Below are 20,785 nucleotides of genomic sequence, written 5' to 3'. Positions count from 1 at the left end.
GTATATGGAAAAATAAAAATCAAGTTTAAGTCATTTTATTCGACTTTACGTCTGTCCGCCACAAATATTGAAGTCGTAATATCACTAGATAAACGTTTAAAGCACATAAAATCATATTAAAATATATACAAGTATGTACTGTATTTACAGTACACGCATTCGTAAATTTAGATTACTTTTTTTGTACTATATTAAAAACTAAAATTTATTTGTTTGTAAGCTTAAAATAGATTTTTATTAACCATATATTATTTAAAATGCTTTCCTAGTGATAAGTAGATTCGGAGACAGGTAAATTCGACTTACGTCGTTTTTCGACTTACGTCGTTTTCCTGGAACCAATTACCGACGTAAGGCGAGGTATACCTGTATTTCTTATTCTTGACTTAACGTATGTGCATACTTATATATTACTTAATATACCCATATATTATGTACAACATTTTTATTAAACTAATTTGTTTGTGTACGAATGTATTTACTGTTTTTATTTATATATGCTTACCAAATACCATTGTCATCATCAAACAAGTCAATAAATATGAATTTATATATTAAATAGACGTTTCAAATTTTAATGTTTGATTAATTTTTAAACTGTTTTTATTTATATATGCTTACCAAATACCATTGTCATCATCAAACAAATCAATAAATATGAATTTATATATTAAATAGACGTTTCAAATTTTAATGTTTGATTAATTTTTAAAATCGTTTTATTTTGTATTTTTTAAAAAACTAATCAGAATCGTCGTATAACAAAGGAAAAGAAAAGAATGACGAGTTGATTAGTCAAAAAATGATTTCCCCAGATTTTTACTCTTTTGGACTCCGGAAACCTTGAAACGTAGAGAAGTGCAAAAGCATTCTGGGTTTTTTTCTCTATGCACGGATGTTAGAATGTGTGTGGGGACACAATTCAGTCTAAGTCGCTGGAGAATAGGACAACGTCATCTTGAAAGACAAAGCACGAATGTCCTATGAAACGAGCTAAGACGCAATTCATTATACCCTGGAAGTAACGACCACTGATTTTTCCGCCCTGGGGCATGCGACATAGTTGATATTTCCCCCAGGGCGTGGAGAAAGTAAAGACCTCCCTTTTCTCCTTCTTGATGGGGATCTGAAAGTACCCCAAGCTCAAATCAAGGACTGAGAACACCCTACTTCCTCTGAATTGTGTCAGAATATCATCAACCCCCATCATAGGGAAGTCCTAACTAATGATTACGTCATTTATCCGTCGTAGGTCCAACGTAAATCTAATGTCTACATCGTCTTTGTTTACGATAAATATGGGCGAGTTCCAAGGAGAATTACTCTCTTCTATGATTCCAGCCTCCAGGTAGGAGTTTTCCTCTTTCAACTTGGGAAGCATAATGTGGGGTATTCTATAGTACCGGGTGTTTATCGGTCTAAACTCGGAAAGCTCGATATCATGGCAAAATTTCGAGGTTCTGTTACGTTTTCAAGCTTTGAAGCGAAGCAAGAAAAGAAGGTATGTATCAAGTTAAACATTTTACTTTGGTGGGATGGAGGGATATGATCCACCTTTATTCCCTTAGGAATTGTACTAGTGGCATGACTCATCATTGTGAGCGTACACTCGGTACTTTTGTCTTCCTGTACCTGTTATAATCAACGAACGTATTTGTTTTGACACTCCCAAACTTCTGTTTTATGACCTTGCCACCACATGAGAACTTCATACAAATTGCAGGTTCACAAGTTACAGGCTGTCCACTTATCCCCTTCACCTATAGAGTTTCATTGACTATCTCGCAATTATCTCCATCTAGTAACATCCTTACTGTGTCAAGATTCATTAACGACCTTTCTGACCCTGTATCGATGAGAAACCTGACCACCTTTGTCCCAATTGCTCCTCCGCATACTGGTAAACCATTCGTGTTTCGTCTTATGTTCAGGGCCAGCTTACAAACATGGTTGAGCTTGCCACTATTGCAAGCCCTTGTTAGTTTAACTGCTGTTTTGTTTTTGTCCGGCAGTTACGTGCAATATTACCCGGGTGACCCGGGTAACACACATATTCTGCTGCTTCTCGGCTCTGGTCTTTTCTGTTAATGGTTGTTATTCGACTCATGTTTGCCGAAAGTTCTTCCACCCGTCTTACAAGCCTCTCTGCAGTTTCTCTCAAATTGCCTTTCTTGTGTTCACCTGCTGCCTTATTGTTGGCGACATCCTCCTCAGTTTTCGCGGTGGTTTCTGCCATATTAACGAACATGTGCTCTCTTTACGAGAAAAAAACCTTTGCTCAACTTCATTAGCCTTCTCTGCCAGTTCAGCTGCTTCAACAAATGATACGGATTGATGGTTCGGTACTTCACGACGTAAACGAATATCTAGCCCTCTAATAAATTGATCCAGAAGTAATTGTCCTTTGTTAGGTTCAAGATATGGATTAGCCTCGATCACTTGGTCAACCGCTTCTTATAGGTCAGGGGTCGGCAACATTTTGAGTCGGAAAGAGCCAAAAATTACAATTTACAAAATTTCAAAGTTTTTAGAGCCACAAAATGTTTTCTTGCCAACAATAAATAGTACTCGCAAAAATAAAGTTTTTTGATAAAAAAAAAACCTAATCTATTTATTCATATATAAGTAGTGTTTTTCACAACAAATTAGATAATATATATATGGCATTATTAGATAATTACTTATTATTTAAGTAAATTATTACTACAATTAAACATTTACTTACAACATTAACTTGTACTTCAATAACAAACAATTGAGCAAACAAATTCAATGGAAGCGTTGGCTTTGCATGGTTTTAGAAAGTTTGGATAAATTTGGCTCATAACTTGTTGTTTTAAGTTTCAAACACGACTCTAAATTTTCATTTTTTAGTTGGCTTCTTACTTTACTTTTAATTATATTCATGCAAGAGAACGCTTGCTCGCATGAATATGTCGATCCGAAGATAGTCAGCACTCCAAATGCCAACTTCTCTTCTCTTTTTTTTTTTTTGTAGATGCCATGCTTGGGGTGAAGCTGTAATAAAGAATTTTTGGATCAATGGTATTATCTCCCCCCAGAAAATATCAATGCTATTATTTCCCCCCAGGATAAAATGTCAAAAATATAAAGATAAAAATTATATAAATAAGTTTAAGAAGTTTTATTAGTCAATTAATGTTTCAATACACTCACATATTTTAAAAAACTCGTTTCCTACGAAGTGCTCTTTCTACATAAACTCAGCTAAATAAGGTCATTTTAAGGGGTCATAATTATTTTTTAGAAAATATCAATGGTATTATTTAGGTATCCAAAATAACAGATGACAGGTTTTGCAATTATTTACTATGTCAACGTATACCTAAGTAAATACATACGTGAAGCTAGGCATAATGAAATATAATTTGTCAAAAAACATTTTACAACGATATTTCCCAATTAAAAATACTTACCTAAATAAAATAAATAATTTAGACACGAAACATTGTTTGTCTCACTCTCTCACGTACTGATTGACTATAAGTACATAGTTTTGTCATGATAAACACGTTCTGACAAGTCTGTGTTTATCACGACGAAGTCTGCACATTTTAGTTTTTTTTCAATTTTGGCAAATATTAGATACTTAGTTTACGAGTAAAGGTGTTATGCCCAGCTATGCTGAAATCAATGAAAATTGCCAAACATATAAACAATCTAAAACTGCAAATATCTACCTACTTTGATCCTCGGAGTTCGAAAATAGGTTTATTAAATAACAATTTATAGGTACTTACACTTATAATTATTATTTTAACGCTAATTTTTAAATAATAAAAGCTATAAAATAGATAAATAATAAAATAGGTAATTTATTGAATATATATTTTAATAAAAACACTTTCGCGGTAATATCCAACAGTAGTACTTAGTTTCTTTTTTGACAATTCTTATTGACTTCAAAAAAGTAGTTAGGTATCTTATTTGGAAAAAATATGTATAGTATGTATTTTAAAAATATAATAATTATTATGTTACCTATCTTTACTTCGTTTTTTTATTATATATTTTCGTATTCTTTCGTACTTTCGTATTATTATATATATGTACTGTACATACATAATTTTGAGAAGATAATTCGCTTCTAACTCTTTTACTCGAAACAACAAACTATACGTCACAGCCAAAGCACTGGTGAAGACGCCAAATTGTCTTGCGTCGAAAGCGAATTAAACCTCATAGAAACATCCGACGACGACGTCATTCGAGAGCTTCCGACGGACTGACGACAGTGACGACGCGTGTCACGGGGGAGGGGTGCGGTGAAAAGCGAGTACAAGTGGCTGAGAGATAGAATCGGTGTCTAATCCTCGTTAATCGATTCAGAACGATTTTTAAATGGTTTTTTTTTTATAAAATAAATTATATTTGCGTATGGAACTAAAGAGCCGCAGCTTCACATCCAAAGAGATGCATGTGGCTCGCGAGCCACAGGTTGCCGACCCCTGGTATAGGCGAACGCGTAACTCCCATAGATCTCCTTCGTTGCCTAATACCTGTATATTGTCTTAAAGTCTCTCCACCATCCCTTTACACATTGTCGAAATTTTCTAATGATTCTTTCCTTTATTTTATCATAGTCTTTTCCATACATAGCCCGGGTCTCATTAGGAAAAGTTAGGGGTTTCAACCTAGCACTGGCTATTGTAAGGTAATCCGATTTTCTCCATGCGGCTAGTTTAACAACGCTCTCAAATTGTAAAAAAAATTTTCTAATTGAAATCATGTCTTATGGGGTTCCTGTGAATGTGAATTAATGGTGGACACATCGCCGACTGTTCTGCTGAACTAACCTGGGTTTCGGGTTCCATTTTCGTTGAATGCGTTTTCACAACTTGAACAATTTTAACTTGGCGTGAAAATGGAGTCTTGAGAGCAAATCCTGTCGCGGACGCCAATTATATAGTGAAGTACTCGATCTTTAGAGTATTCCCCATGCAGGAACAAACAAAAAGAAACTTCGAAGAAATAAATCACACGCTCTATGATTTCAATGCAAGGAATTTAAAGTTTATTTTAGTCCTTCCGATCACTTCCCTGTCCTTTCCAAGTGACAGAAATATTTATTAAACCAGAATAGTAGCATTACAGCTATTGGCAGCGCAAGGACCAGTATACCTATCGACTCAGGTGATCAGTGCTGTCGTTTCTAGGGTAATTTCAACCTCTCACGGTAATGTTTAAAGTAGTCTTATATTTAGGGTAAATCTAAGGTAAAACTGTCCTGTGATCTGATGCTATTCCCCATCACACCACAAGTTTCGCCGGAAAAAGTTTTACCCTAAAACCGTTCTGTGACTGTAACCGTCCTTATAACTGGAGGGTTTTAGAATAGGACCACAGAAGCTAAAAAAATAATGTCGATTGGTGCTAGGTACACAGGTGTACTGTACACTGTATATTACACTCGAGTAGGATTTCGCTTTTCTCTACTTTCAAGCCATTGGGTCATTGGAACACTACAGTACAGGTACAACTTTTCAGTTCATCTCACTTTGTGGCAGACACCATGTATGACACGAACTTTGTCTACACCACCAGGAGCCAACCACTCCATGTCGTCCGATTTTAGTTTAGCATTATACAACACTGGCATTGCCGGTATTAAGAAAATATTGTTTTATTTGAACCTTCAAACGAATATTAAAACTCAAATATATATGTAAATAAATGAATTTTTAAAACTGATCATTTACGTGATCATTTAAAATATGTTTGAAGTCAAGTGAATGGCTTATTTAATTTTCTATCTTCAGCTAAGATACACAATACATGTTGAAAGTGAATTAATTAAAATTAAGTTACATAATTGTATTCCTTAGACTTATGTACAGTACAGTATATAAAGAGGCTGCGTCTTACTTTCCAGAGAAATTCAAAGCTATGATAGATGGTGGCGGCTATACCAGCCAAACCATATTCAACGTAGATGAGACTGGCCTGTTCTGGAAGAAGATGCCTAAAAGAACTTTTATCGCGCGTGAAGAGAAAACCTTTCCAGGTTTTAAGGCCGCCAAAGATCGATTGACGGTGATGGTTGGCGCGAATGCAGCTGGTGATTGTAAGTTAAAACCTCTCTTAGTTTATCGCTCGGAAAATCCAAGAGCATTGAAAAATAAATCTAAAGCTGGCTTGCCTGTGATTTGGAAGTCGAATCGTAAGGCTTGGGTGACAGCTTCCCTTTTTGAGGACTGGTTTGGTCATCACTTCATACCTGAAGTCGAACGTTATTGCCAATCTAAACAAATTCCATTTAAAGTGATGCTAATAATCGACAACGCACCAGGTCATCCCCCTGCAACTTTAACTAATTTTGACCCACGTGTGAAAGTTGTATTTTTGCCACCAAATACAACCAGCTTGCTTCAACCGATGGATCAGGGAGTCATCAAAACATTCAAAGCTTATTACACGAGACGATCGTTTGTATATCTGCATGAAGCTATGAGACAAAACAACGAGCTCTCTGTTAAAGACTTTTGGAAACAATTCAATGTTTTAGATGCAGTGAGAATCATTGGACAATCTTGGAATGAAGTTTCACAAAAAACTTTAAATGGCGTCTGGAAAAAACTGTGTCCTTTTTTTTCACCACTGAAACTCAGGCGGAATCAGTGCCAGAGCCTGATGAAATTGGTAATGTGATTGAAGAAGTTGTCGATCTTGCCAGGCAAATAAATTTAGAAGTGGATAGTGATGACGTTCGAGAACTGCTGGATTCCCACAATCAGGAACTGACAATTGATGAGCTCATAGAAATGTGTGAGCAAGAGCAAAACATTGAAGAACTTGATTCTTTAGATCCAGTTCAATCAGAAGATCGAATGACGGTTGGAAAATTGACAGAAGGCCTCAGTTTTATTGAAAAGGGGTTACAAAGTTTAGAAAATATAGACTCCAACGAAGAGCGCATTTCTTTTACAAAACGAGAAATATAAAAATTATTAGCGTACTACGAGGAAATTTTACGGGAGAAAAAAAATCTTTGAGCCGTCGGACGAATTTGGTAGATTTTATGAAGCCTTCTACATCAAAATAACTTAGGTTTACGATTTTAATAATATAATTTGTTATACGTATGTATTATCTAAGATTTTATTAAACATTTTTTTTCTAAATTATTGTTTTCTTTAGTCTCCGGTCCCAATTAAAAATAATTTGTATGTATTTATATGCAAAATTATACCCCGACTTACGCGGTTATCGCTCGGTCCCACCTATCGCGTAAGTCAGGGGTATGACTGTAATTGGAATCGAAGCATATACAAAAGGTCAGCTTTTTCTGAAAGGCTGCAGTAAATGTTAAAAAGTATTATTATACACCAAAAAGTATTTTAAAAATTTTCAAATTAAATTTTATCGTTTAGGCCAGTGTTTCTCAACTGGAGGCATGTCCCTAGGAACCCTAGAGGTCACAGAACATTTAAAGGATTTAAAAATCAACTTTTGGGGCAAAAGCAAACTGGGCCATATTCAGAATAAAATATTAAAATTATATGAAAACGAATAAATTCAACAAGTAAATTATTAAAATATATTTAAATAAATTTATTGAATACAGGCACAGATTTTACAAATACAGTAGAACCTCTATTATCCGGACTAATTGGGGATGAAGGTAGTCCGGATAAGGAAAAATCCGGATAATCGAAACAAATACTTTAATTTGTCTTTTAATGATAATACAACACGTTTTATTTTTGATGACATATTGGTAATATTAAAAGTAAATACTGTATTTAAATCGTGAGCAAATTTTGAAGAAACAAACGTTCGTATTGAATTTGAACTACTACTGACCAACACTAACAGACTACCTATTGTTTAAAAGGCCCTCTGGTGGCGCAAGAAGACGGATTTTATAAAATAAAAAGCAGTTGAAACTGCATTTTTATGAATAAAAATTTGACAAACTATTTATCGTTTTATGACGAGTAAAATTTTTTCGTCGCGTTCGCGGCTTTTAAGTAATGCATAAACCTTCGAAGCGCGAGGCCCTTCGGACCACGAGGCATAAGCGATGGTCCACGTCGTCCATGCCTTACGCCGCCCTTGGTCATAGAAATGATGTAATTTGAAAATAAAATTATTTATAAATACGTATGTCAAGTTATATTTTTATTACGACGCAAAATATATTTAAGAGTTTACGACCACTGTGCTGGGTGAGACGTTGTTGAAACCAGAAAAGTTATGCATTTCATCACGTACATAAACAGTGTCGTAATTCGCCAAGTGCAAATCTGCAAATTCGTAAAATTTTTGTTTATTTTGAACAATCCGGATAATAGAGGTCCGGATAATCGAGGTTCTACTGTACGTGAGCCGTTCACAGCCCGGCACACGTATTTGTAAAATCTAAGTGACTCGTACAAAATGGAATTCATATAATATGGAATTATCAAGTGTTATAGGGGGTCGACTGTATGTCACTGTTTTTGTAAATGTAAGAGAAAATGAAATTTTAAAACAAAAACTTGAAATTTTGTCCCTAAAATATATTTACAGGCTTACTTATACTGTATTTACAAATTACAAGTGCAAACTTGGTTTTAATTGAATAAGATTTACCGTATATTCTGGCGTATAAGACGACTTTTTAACCCAGGAAAATTTTCTCAAAAGTCGGGGTTCGACTTATAGGGCGAGTATATCCCAAACTCTATATTTTAACTGTAAAAGTGGGGGGTCGTCTTATACGCCGGAATATACGGTATTTCTAAGGCAAAACCAAGTAACTTTGCATGCTGAAGTGCAAACAAAATGGGAAAAAATGTACCTTAACAGAGAGGCAAATATCAGCTCTTCATAGTCAAGAAATGAATGTCATCTAGAAAATTTTGAAAGCAGCTGAATTATGTGCATAAAATAGTATTAAGTTACCTGAAGTAGAAGAAACATACAATTTAAAAAAATCCTCAGGTAGTCAGTCAATCTAAAATTGCTTTACAACTGAGGGGAGTTGGTGACAAAACAGATTTCAAGTAACAATATGACAATCCAACAATCAGCATTGAGACCAAATGTCAATATCTCAAAATCTTCAATTGGCAGAATTGTAAAATCAAGACCTCATCTGTTTACAAGCTAAAAGTTTCTCCAAAGCTAAATGATCAGCATGAACTATAAAGAGACTTCAGTGGGTCAAAGAAAAAATGCACTAGATTGAAAATTGTAAGAGTATTATGTGGTCTAATGAAAAAAATTTAATCTAGATGATACTGATGGTTGGGCTTGCTATTGGCATGACCTCAGAAAAGAAAAAACATTTTTTTCAAATGACAGCATGGTGGTGAAACATTGATGGTTTAGGAGATATTCTCAGGTGAGAGAAAAACATCAATTGTCTTCATTAATTAATGGCAGCATAAAAGCAGCTGATTATCAACATTTATTAGGACAACATTTAATCCATTTTACTGAAAATCTGAAGAATTTCCACTTTTATTTTCAACAAGATAATGCAGCTGCACACTACAAAAACCACTTTTTAATGGTTTTTAAGTATCAGTTTTAGATTGGCTTGCTTTGTTCTCCAGTCTTAAATCCAACTGAAAAAATATAAGAGTTATCTTGGCAAGATCAGTTTATGCTTCATAATACAGAAGTATTTATCTCTGGTGGACCTGAAAGAAGATATGCTACAGAAATGGAATGAAATTTTAAATGAATTTAGTGTACAGTTGATCAAATCAATGCCAAATCATATTTTTAAAGTAATTAACAAAATATTGGTAATCAACAGTTTGCTTCTGAAATCAAACACAATCTGGACCTCTCTATTTTTTTTTAGAATGGATAAAATCTAAACAGATTAATACTTTATGTAGATTGTACTTCTATGGGTATAGAAAGTTTTACTCTATCTAGATTTATATTCTAGAACAAATTTTTTAGAAAATATTTTCCATGGTTGTGCAACTTCCAAAAATGACTTGTGAGCATACACCTATATGAAATGCAATAATCTCCCACAATAGTTTCTTCATTCCTTCAAATTACAGTTTTATTATCCAAGATGAAGTTCGGCTGAACTGTCCACAATGATGAATATTTTGAATATACAGAGAGCTTGAAGTTACAAAATTGGATCCTTAAATTGGAGAATCATACAGAATTGCCCCAATAATTGCATCTAAGAATCCATTTTAAAATTTCCAGATACAGTATGTCCAAAAAGCTTAGTTTAATTTTAAGGAAATTATATCAATCTGTTGTATTTCACTTTATTTTGTTCCTGATTTCTCTTCCTTAGAGAAGATTCTAATTTCAATTATTCATTTAGCTATAACTTATATACTATTTATTTAGCATGTTTAATTTTTAGAAATTGCTAAATAAAATTCAGCTGGTTACATTTTGAATTATAATATATCAAATAAATACAGTATTTAGTATACATGATCCATTTAATGCAAAATCAATATTTATTTGATGGAAATTTATAAAAAGTTCACATTTGTATATAGAAACAGAACAGTTTAGATTTTAGGAAAAAACTTTTCCAAAAATTTTATTAGGCAAAAAAATTATAATTTAAAAACTTTTAGATCTTAACATTTAATTCCATTAAATACAACATCAAAAAAATTTTCTTAAAACTTGATACCAGAACTACGTAATATGATACGCAGTACATCTGAAGACATGACAATGTTTTTTAGAAAACCATTCAATACTTTGTATTAGTTAAGGCTTGTGAAATACATCCATCACAAGCATGTACATTTATTAATATGGCATATAAATTTTAAAATGTACGTACATACGTCAATAAATTCCAACTGACACAACATTAAAGTTCCTTGATCTATACTTAAAAATAATTACAAATAAAACTCTAATAAAAAATTAATATGTATTTGATATAAGTTTGATGCACAAACAACAGAATTGAATACTACCTTTTGTGAATAGACAGATCTAATGATGTTTTTAACAGAATTTTAAAATAGGAACTAAAAATTATAAGCAGCATTCCTTTTGCTCATTGGCACAAAATAAGTCATTAAATTGCACAGTTAACTAGTGGTAAGCAACACAGCTAAAGCTTAAATTATTTTAAAATAAAACAAATTCTCTTTTGATTATTTTCTTACTACTTCTTCATAAATTTAAAAAAAAAAAATTTGATTATGATATGTATGATTGATTGTATCTTTTTAAATGCTATTTCATTTAATGATAGAGCATGATAAACAATAATAAAGATAGAATGACATTTAAAATATGATTTGTATGATGTTACAGCATACAAATCATATTTTATTCTAAAAAGCATATTTATTCTGCAAAGAATGAACCAAAATTCAGAAAATAAAAACATATTTGTTCTGAGAAAGGATTGTACTATATCACAAATTGTTAGCTATAACATCTTTGTCTTGATACCTTATTAATTTAACTTCAGAAAAGTATTAATGTTAATAAATTAACTGAAACTCTGACTTTGTGAATAAAGAACAATGTCTGCTAGTGTGTTCAATATATAAACTAAATATATAATTCATGTTCTTAGATTGAAATTTTTTGTTAACAAAAATAAGTATCTCAAAGATTTACTGATGTTTAACAAAATCTAACAAAAACTAATTCTTACCAAAGGCAAATATATATTTTAATTTTTTATATCTTGGTTTGTTTTGAGACAGTATACAAGTATTATTTTGGTTATTAATTATTAACAAAATATGATACTGATGGTTGGGCTTGCTATTGGCATGACNACAACAGAAATTATTATTTGACAAATAGTAATATTTACAAACACATTAGATCTATTTATTCCTCAAAAAAAAGATCTTATCTGTTGTATTTAATATATATATATATATATGAAAAGATTTAATAATTAAATGTAAAGAATTTATATATATTTTTTTCTTTAATACAATTGTTAAATAATTATAAGCATTTATACCAATTTATGAAAATATTGTACATATAAAGTTAACTGCCATAAAAGGTGCAATTTGATACATTTGTAGGATAACAATTTGATATAATGCATTGCATCTCATCATTATAGTATGGCATATATAACCCTTGGACAATGATATGTATGTACTTGGCTTCAAATATATTCATAATAGTCATAACATTATCAAAAACTTAAATTCCAGCACAAAAAAAAACTTTTGACAGAATGAGATTAAAATACTTCACATGAAGAGATTTAGAAATATGCATATAAGATTCACTTGTAACATCTATGGGTTATCAATAATAAACTGGACAAATATTTTATATACAGACAAAAAATGCTTCCCACACCTAACGTAATTTGCATAGTAATAATAAGTTAATCACAGCTATTATTATTTGCTTCACTGATTCCTCATTACTGAGAGAAGATATCACCCATTTTATATTGTACATTACCTAGAAGAGTAAAGTTAATGTACTGTACAATTCTAAACAATAACATTTCTTAAACATTGCTTGAAATATTCTTAATTATATATTGATTATCATACTTTTATTTGATAACATTAGATTGATCTGTTCTTTTAAATGCATACTTAATATACAAAAATATAGATTATAATATGCATCAAATGTGTAAAATTTACAATATGACTTTATTACATGATGTGATTTCAAAATGCACCACACGTAGCACCAAAAATTATTCATCGTTTTGACGATCGACTTATGATTCTGTCGAGACATTCCGTCCGCTTCTCCTCAAGGAAACTTCAGATGACGTGTCCTTTGCAAATTTATTCTGTCCAAAATCTACCTTTGATGGAAGTGTTGCCGACAGCGGTCTCTCATTCCCCAATGTCTGTTCTGTATGGGAACCTTCGTCCTTTCTGGATAGATCATTTGAGGCATCCCCTAGCCGTTTCTGCTGTTTTGATATTCTCGCCTTGACTATTCGCAAGTGACGCTGAATATAATCTTCTTGGGGGGCCAAAGAAATGGCTTTCGTAAGGCATCTTTCGGCTTTAACTAAATGTCCTCTTTCCACATACACGACACACAAATTATGTAAGGCCTGAATATTTGATGGTTCAAACTGTAGTATTTTCAAATAGCACTAAAAATGTAATTAGTGAGAAATTAAAATATTTTTTTAATATAAACAAATCAATATATTTATAGCAGCACTATGAGCAAAGAAAACTAAAATGTGAATAATACCTGCTCCACTTTTAATAATGATAACCTTTTACTTATATTTAAAATAGTATCTCAATTGACATTGAGATAACATTTTGAAAAAATGTCAACTTTATAAATATTAGTGTAATTGCTGGTTTGAAATTTTCACCAAGCATTTGCTTACTATAACTGAAGCATCAAACTATATTGCAATATAGTTTATATGTAGAGTTTTCAGAACAATTCCTATAATTTTATTTTAGTTATTTATAAGTTCTTTACTTTTTGTATCAACAATTATGTAAAAAAATTATTATCCTTTAAAAAAAATGATAATTCCAAATTAAGAAATCATCATATGACTATAATATACAATTACTTGCATTAAAAATTCAGATGCATTTTTTACATAATTGTTAAGCTATTAAAAGCTTAATCTATTTGGCTTTTATTTCATATCTGACATATCAATTGTAATTATAACAACGTTTTACAAGAGATATAGAATACAGGTAACCCCCGTATAACATGGTAGTTACGTTCCAAAAAATTGCCGTGTTATGCGAATCCGTGTTATACAAAACAAAGAACTAATACAAAAAGGAGGATTAGGTTCCAAAAATTAAAAAACATGCTAATATATTTTCATAATTAAGATAAATATCTCCATTAAAATTTTTTTAAGTGATACATATTAATATAAATTAAACAATGTTTTCTTCATCATCACTAAAAACACTATTAATTAACCAAGAGCGTTTTCTTTTTGGCAAGTTATCCTTATCCTCTGAGCATTTTTCTGCATTATCTTCAGATCCATGCTTTACATTTTGCAAAATGTATGTAATTTTACATTGCTTGCTTCTAGTTAAAAGATCTTTATAAATTTCCTTATATGGTGCTAAGCACTTATGAAGAATAAACCAAGTATGGAATAAGGGAAAAACATTCGGCAACATCAGAAGCAAAAGCGTCGCGATCTGGCAACATTAAAACAAGTTTCAAGAAGGACCACATGTATCGACAGAAGGCGAGAAGAGAAAATTTACATACTTAAGTACTAATAGTTCACGAAAATGATAATTTTCGTGAACTATTATTACTTAAGTATGTAAAGATTTATTACATTTCATGTTGTACGAGGGTTTTACCCAATTCTCGAACAGTTTCAGAGTGAATCCGTGCTATAGAAGTGCCGTGTTATACGGGGATGGTACCAATTCTCAAACCATGTTAGAGTGAATCCGTGCTATAGAAGTGCCATGTTATACGGGGGTTAACTGTATACAGATAGTTATTAGTGTATCCACTACCTACCTTATAATGAATTGCAATATTTATTTTCAAAAATTACAGTTTAACTTGTGGGAAAAATATTCATTGAAATATATTAACATTGCAAGTAACTTTTCCATAAATTACAAATAAATTTTCAGTTTTCAGCTATTAAAAGTATTCACCTGTACTTTCTTTTAATTACACATTAAAATTTTGATGCTACATAACAAACCTTAAAAGCCTGATATGCAGTTGAAAATGAAACATTAATAATGCTTTGATGGGCATTTATTCAAAAAATGCTAAATAGATCATTTTTGTTATAACATTAGAAGCATTTAATATATCAAAAATATCTTTTTGTTTTCCAGCTATAAAATAGCAAGTTTGCCATTCATCTTAATTTATTAGGTAAACTCAGTAGTGTAGCGTAGTGGGGGCGGCAGGGGCAGCCCGCCCCAAGCGGCACTTTTTAGGGAGCTGCAAAATTTCACAATAAATAATAATATCTTGTAAGAATTTGAACCATTTTATTTCATATTTTCGTGCCATTGATTCAGACCATTGAAATGAGCACGGAATACCATCCAGACAGTCCGGAATCAACTTCGCCGTCTGGGGATGTCGTGCGCAACCTGTTCTTTTTTTTTCTTGTACGATTTATTATATATATATACATACACCTTCAATATCCAATAGAGCTAGGTCACTCCTATCCAAGTCTCCCTAGTCGCTAACTATAACTAATTTAGAACCAGCATGCACTGCAAATTATTCTTTGCATTGCAAAATGACATACGCATGCATCAGGAACTTCTGTTTGAACGAACCTCACCTGCCGTCCGGGTCAGCGATTTTAAAAAAGTGGCAACACTAGCACGGAATTTTTCATTACTTATTCTGTGACAAAACTGAATTTTAGTCTTTTAAATTGAGATACCTAAATAATGGGGGCGAAATTTTCCTCCGCCCCGGGCGGCTGACACCCATGCTATGCCACTGGGTAAACTTCAACATTTGTAAATTAAATCCTAAAGACAGTAGAGATCCATTGCACAATTAGTTCTATATATTAAAAGTAGACATCTTTATTTATTCTTGTACTTATCATATCTTTTCCAAAATTTTTGTTATGAACCTCAAGATTGAAATATATTATGTATTATTTTTAATAACTTCACAATTATTATTCTCCATGTAAAAATTTTTCATTTAAGTCAATGCAAGACTAATTTCATGAAATTATAAAATTAAATACAATAAAAAGGAGTGAATCGATTTTTCTTCAAAAGGAGTGTTGTTAGTTTTTTTACAAATATTTTGGCACCAATAAGTTTAATACAGTAGAGCATCGTTTATCTGAATCAATTGGCGATTGGGGTTGTTCGGATAACTTATTTTTCGGATAACCGATTATGTACGAAAAAATATATTAACCTATCCCGTGTTGAAATTTTTCTCCGTTGCGTGTCGCTTCGCGTTGAATTTTCGTCGATGTTAAGCCTAACGTAAACTTTTTAAAATAATAATCGTGGCTATTGTATCATTAAAAATTATTTCTTTATTTTTTACAAACAAAATAATTATATTGAAAAATATAAAAACAAAAAAAATTTATACTTTAGAAGTTATCTAGTATCAAAAATGTTCGATTCAGCATGACACACAGTCCTCAGAAAAACACCACACAAAAGTAACAGTGCCGCCAGCTAAAACATACACAAAACATAAAAAATATTGGAGTAGCCCAAGATATAGCCAAAGATTGCAGCGCCACAGCACTAGCGAAAATTTAAATTTGCCGACTGGAATTCTTTCGGATAACAGACTTTTGGATAAACGACGCTCTACTGTAGTTAATAAAATATTATGCAACAAAATTATTGAGAAAAAATCATTAAATGAAATAAAAAAGTCAGCAATAATGAGAAGAATAGATAATACATCTGAAGGAATTATCTTTGTGGTCATTATTGCAGAAAATATTTTCATTAATTAAGTAATCTAAACTGAAAATTCTATGTGATGTTTGAAAAACTGAATCTCAAGCAACAGTTAAATGCACAACCTTGAAAATGGGCTTAGTTTCAGCTTAACATTCAATCTCTATCTAGAGAGTGTAATAAAGTATGCATCATTATGCAATATCATGCAATATCATTTTCTCTCCATTTTAATATTGACATATACAATAGAACCCTGATTATCTGAGGTTAAGTAAACCTGTAAGTGAATATACTTTTTTGTGAGAAAATACAGACACTTTGTTGGGAAAAACACCCTACCTTAAAGAGTAAGGTCACTTGCCTTTCATGTTTTGTGATACAAGAGGAGGAAGCCATATTGAGATAGTGATGACAAGCACAAAGACTTACACTTTACAAATTTGAATTGCATTTATTGTAATAAAATAGGCTTACATATTACAATCACTTTAAGACAGTTTGAGAGAAAAAAGTCCAAGCTCTGACTGGTCCTGGGAGATAAGTATTACAAGACATCTAATACCTATCTCCCAGGATCTCACAAAGAATAGCTGCACCTTCTCAAGCACTGTTGAAGGAGAGATGAGGAAGTTGAGTTGTTTTGTCAGCTCTTCCCAAAGATGGTAGCATTTTGTGAATACAGACTGTTGGTTCTACTTGTCCATGGAAACATGGATTTTTATAAAATTTCTCTCCAAAATTTGTATTCTCACTGGTTACAATCTTCTCTCTCCTGATTGCTCCCTGGTCTGTTGCTAGCGACTGAATTCAGATCATGGGAGATAGATACCACCTCCACCCTAATGCTGGGCCAAACTCTCCCTGGAATGTTTAATTATGACTTCCTCAGGATGATAGTCCATAATTGGAAAAAATGTTTTCTCCTTCCTGTTCAGGAAGGATGCAGCTGTGACTAAACAGTTTCACTCTGCAACTCGACATAATAATGTACAATCCGCTCTGTTTTCTTTATATATAACTGGATGGGAGATAGAAAGGAATGTGTTAAGAGAAATAGAATTTGATTGAGTCAAACAATAGGCAGGGAGAAAATGAAAACAAGGAATTTCTCTTTTTTTGCACCATTGAACAAAAAAGAAAGCAAAGAAAGAATGAAAGATATTTTACATCACTATTTTCTAAGAGAAAGGAATAAAAATAATAAGCAAAGGGTTCAGGTCTCATATTTCCTGAATACCATAATTCATAAAAGAAATATTACAAAATGATTTGTTTGTTTTTTTATCATTTAACTTCAATGTGAAACAAACCATTCATACTAAAATTAACTAATTGTTAATCTACAAATTATTGTACATATTATTATGTACATACATATTAATGAATTATTGTACATACAGCCTTACTTTTCTAAAAGTCATTATAAAGGAGAGAAATTATTACAAGCTTTTAATTAGTATTATAGCAACAATCTTTTGGTGCTGGGTGATAGCCGAAACTCCTATAAACACCTTGCTAATTTATTAGCTACAGAATAAACAATGTAAAAAATGTTGCTCTTATATACAATTGAATTCACTAAGGTATAAAATGAGGCTTAAAAGTGAAATACCATATCAATCTTTTATATTCATAATTTTTAATCTAAAATGGCTTTGGCCATCTGTTTTTTCTGAGTTTTTGTTATCCAAGATAACATTGGCCCATGCTACTTCATAATCAGAGTTTTACTGTATATGTAAAATTTTTTACTAAAAGTTAAAATATTGTCTTATATTTTTATACATAAAATGGAATAAAATAATTAAAATTAATTTAAAATTCTTAATAATAATTAAAAAATGTTAGTTGGTTTATCATTAATTTGACATCTAAATGAAGATATCAATAATATTGTAAAATAAATAATGAAAAGTTGAGTTTTTCAAACAATCAATGTTAAATAGAAATGTCTTATTAGCTCATAAATAAGATTAAAAATAATGTTATAAAATAAAATAAACAACATGATACTGAAGAACACTGATGTATCAAAGAAAAGCATTTCTAAAATTCATACCTCTTGAGCTGCATCCAAATCTTTTACATGATTGATATAAATATCACCCAACAAAATTAATCCTTTGACATGATCTGTATGATGCTATAAATGTCAAATATAAAATATTAGAATCAATAATAAAAAGAATTTTCTATAAATTTGATTATGTCATTAATTATTAAATACATAATGTTATATTAAAATAACTGTTGATTTTAATTTATTCAAACAAAATTATTTAACAAAAATATTTGATAGTAATATAAAAATATTCAGAATTTAATAAAGTTCTTAAAAATTGAAATCCTTGTAAATCATTTGTCTACAAAAAAATTCCATTAATGTGATCACTACATCTGTATGTGTACTGTACTTAAATACACAATTGATTCTATAAGCTGTCCTCAAATTTCTACAATCTGTATAGTACATACACTTATAACTAATTAATTAATAAATTCATTCGTGATGATAGTAACAATCACATCATTCTCTATGATTAAAATAACAAATTCAACAAATATGAATTTTCATTCTTCTTGTATTGGAATAAGTATAATTTATGATGACATGATTAATTATATCAAATCTTCTAACCAATATTTTTTTTTCATTCTCTAACTTCAGAACTATAATCATATGTTTTAACTTTAGTCTTTAAATTTTACCAGCAATTTAACCAGCAATTATTTTTCTTGACATAATAATAAAATTATTTTAATACCAAAATACTGGATAAAAATTATTTAATAATACAGAAAAATTCTCTCTCCATTATTAAAAAATTTATCTTTTTATTTTTATTAAACAATTTTAATATTTCTATATCAGCAAAAACTGGTGCATTTGTAATTTGACTAAATGAAAAATACAATATTTGTCAATAAAATCATTAAGTCATAATTATCATACTGAACAATTTCCAGATTTAAAGTTTGTCTAAAGATCCAAGGAAAAAACTGTTTCAAATGAAAATGAAACTCACAACACCTAAAACTGGTGTTCTGTTACACAAGTTCTTTAAGCTAAATTTCAGAGATAACTTATTAACTGAAAATATTTCTACCCAGCTTTCTGAAATTGTAGGTTCAAATTCCACATCAAAGAGATTCTCTCTCTCTCTCTCTCTCTCTGAATAATTTCAAATTATTAAAGTTGATAGAAAAAAAAATATATATATAATTATTAATTGAAAGAACTTTGTCTCTATCAGCAAGAAATTATTATAAATCATTCATTTTCACCTGGCCAACAGATGCAAACAACAACAACAATGTATTTGGAAACTGTTTGGCTAATATTAATTTTTATTATTTCATTTTTGTACATTTAAATATTCTAGTATATAGTTATAATTTAGCAAAAAGTATAAATGTGTTTGAAAATTAGTATTCAAATATTTTTATGCTGAATTTTTTACTTTTCAAATCAAAATAACAATAATAATTTATTTTATATTATTTAAAATAAAAATTCATATATTAAAATCACTTTATTAAATTTATCTGCATAAAAATATCAGTGTAATATAAATTTCAGTAATAAAATGACAAATTTTTATTTCTTTATTGTAATAAATTATGTAAGTCATAAAATTTTTAAAAATTTGATATAACTAGAGTCTAAATTTTGTTTTAACAAATGAATAAAAAAATTACCTTTAATAATTGTCTGAGATAAGGTACAGCTTCTAATGGACGATGAGAGTCTGAAAGCAATAAGGCAAGATTGAAGAGTGCACTACGGAAATCTTCTCTAAGCTGAAATATTAAAAAAATATAACTAAACATTGATAATTATTATTTGAAAAATTCTGCAGTTTGTTTACACTAATTTTGGATTTGAATAAATCTGATTAAAATTAAAATTTTCTATTAAAAATAAACCAATATTAGAATTTTATTAATAGAGAAAAATTATTCTTATTAAGTACATTCATTTTTATATTTTTCTATTAGATCTGATTTGTACTACATCATTTGTTAGTCATAAATTCATCAAATGAATCATTCAACATTGTTCGTATGAACAGAAATATTAATCTAGAAATATTGCATATCATTTATATCAAAACAAAATAATTTGTTTAAACAAAAAACTAGATACAAATGTCAAATTATTGGGTTGGCTAAAAAGTCCATTTGATTTTTAAATAAAAACAAAAGACATTTTTCATTTTTGCCAATAACTTTATTGAAGAATGTATACACTTGTATGTATCCTTCCATTTTTAAATTTCATATTTCTCTCCAAGAAAGCCAACACATGCCCATGCCTTCCAATTCAAATGATCCTTATCAATATAAGTTAGTGGCATTCCGTGCATTCATCAGAAGTGTCTTTTATATTGTGATAATGTAATTAAACAGAATGAAGAAGCTATACAGAA

General features: G+C 30.7%; 3 protein-coding genes across 3 annotated transcripts in view; 1 reads left to right on the top strand and 2 right to left on the bottom strand.

Annotated features, from left to right (window-relative positions):
* LOC111630588 (nephrin-like) overlaps positions 1 to 2,236 on the bottom strand; it is a 9,141-nt gene extending 6,905 nt beyond the window's left edge. The window contains exon 1 of the mRNA XM_023374704.1: positions 2,029 to 2,236. Within this exon, the coding sequence (XP_023230472.1) occupies positions 2,029 to 2,236 (208 nt within the window). The remainder of the gene's footprint in view (positions 1 to 2,028) is intronic.
* Positions 2,237 to 5,850: 3,614 nt separating this feature from the next.
* Positions 5,851 to 6,903, top strand: LOC111630587 (tigger transposable element-derived protein 1-like). The gene has a single exon (XM_023374703.1). It carries the CDS (start codon positions 5,851 to 5,853, stop codon positions 6,667 to 6,669), a length of 819 nt encoding a protein of 272 aa, XP_023230471.1. The 3' UTR covers positions 6,670 to 6,903.
* Positions 6,904 to 11,923: 5,020 nt separating this feature from the next.
* The window catches only part of LOC111630601 (transmembrane and TPR repeat-containing protein CG4050-like), a gene marked incomplete at its 5' end in the record, with an annotated part of 62,578 nt that continues 53,716 nt past the window's right edge, over positions 11,924 to 20,785 (bottom strand). Inside the window, 3 exons of the mRNA XM_023374721.1 lie at positions 11,924 to 13,066; positions 18,415 to 18,498; positions 20,055 to 20,156. Of these exons, the coding sequence (XP_023230489.1) occupies positions 12,677 to 13,066; positions 18,415 to 18,498; positions 20,055 to 20,156 (576 nt within the window). The remainder of the gene's footprint in view (positions 13,067 to 18,414; positions 18,499 to 20,054; positions 20,157 to 20,785) is intronic.

This window comes from Centruroides sculpturatus, unplaced genomic scaffold (assembly GCF_000671375.1).
Source record: "Centruroides sculpturatus isolate CEXI.00-Female unplaced genomic scaffold, Cexi_2.0 scaffold603, whole genome shotgun sequence".
NCBI classification, from domain to species: domain Eukaryota; kingdom Metazoa; phylum Arthropoda; class Arachnida; order Scorpiones; family Buthidae; genus Centruroides; species Centruroides sculpturatus.
This window is presented reverse-complemented; position numbering and strand designations above follow the sequence as displayed.

What these genes read in the sequence shown, in the direction of transcription:
- LOC111630587 (XM_023374703.1), top strand. Translation starts at nt 5,851, where the DNA reads ATGTACAGTACAGTATATAAAGAGGCTGCGTCTTACTTTCCAGAGAAA.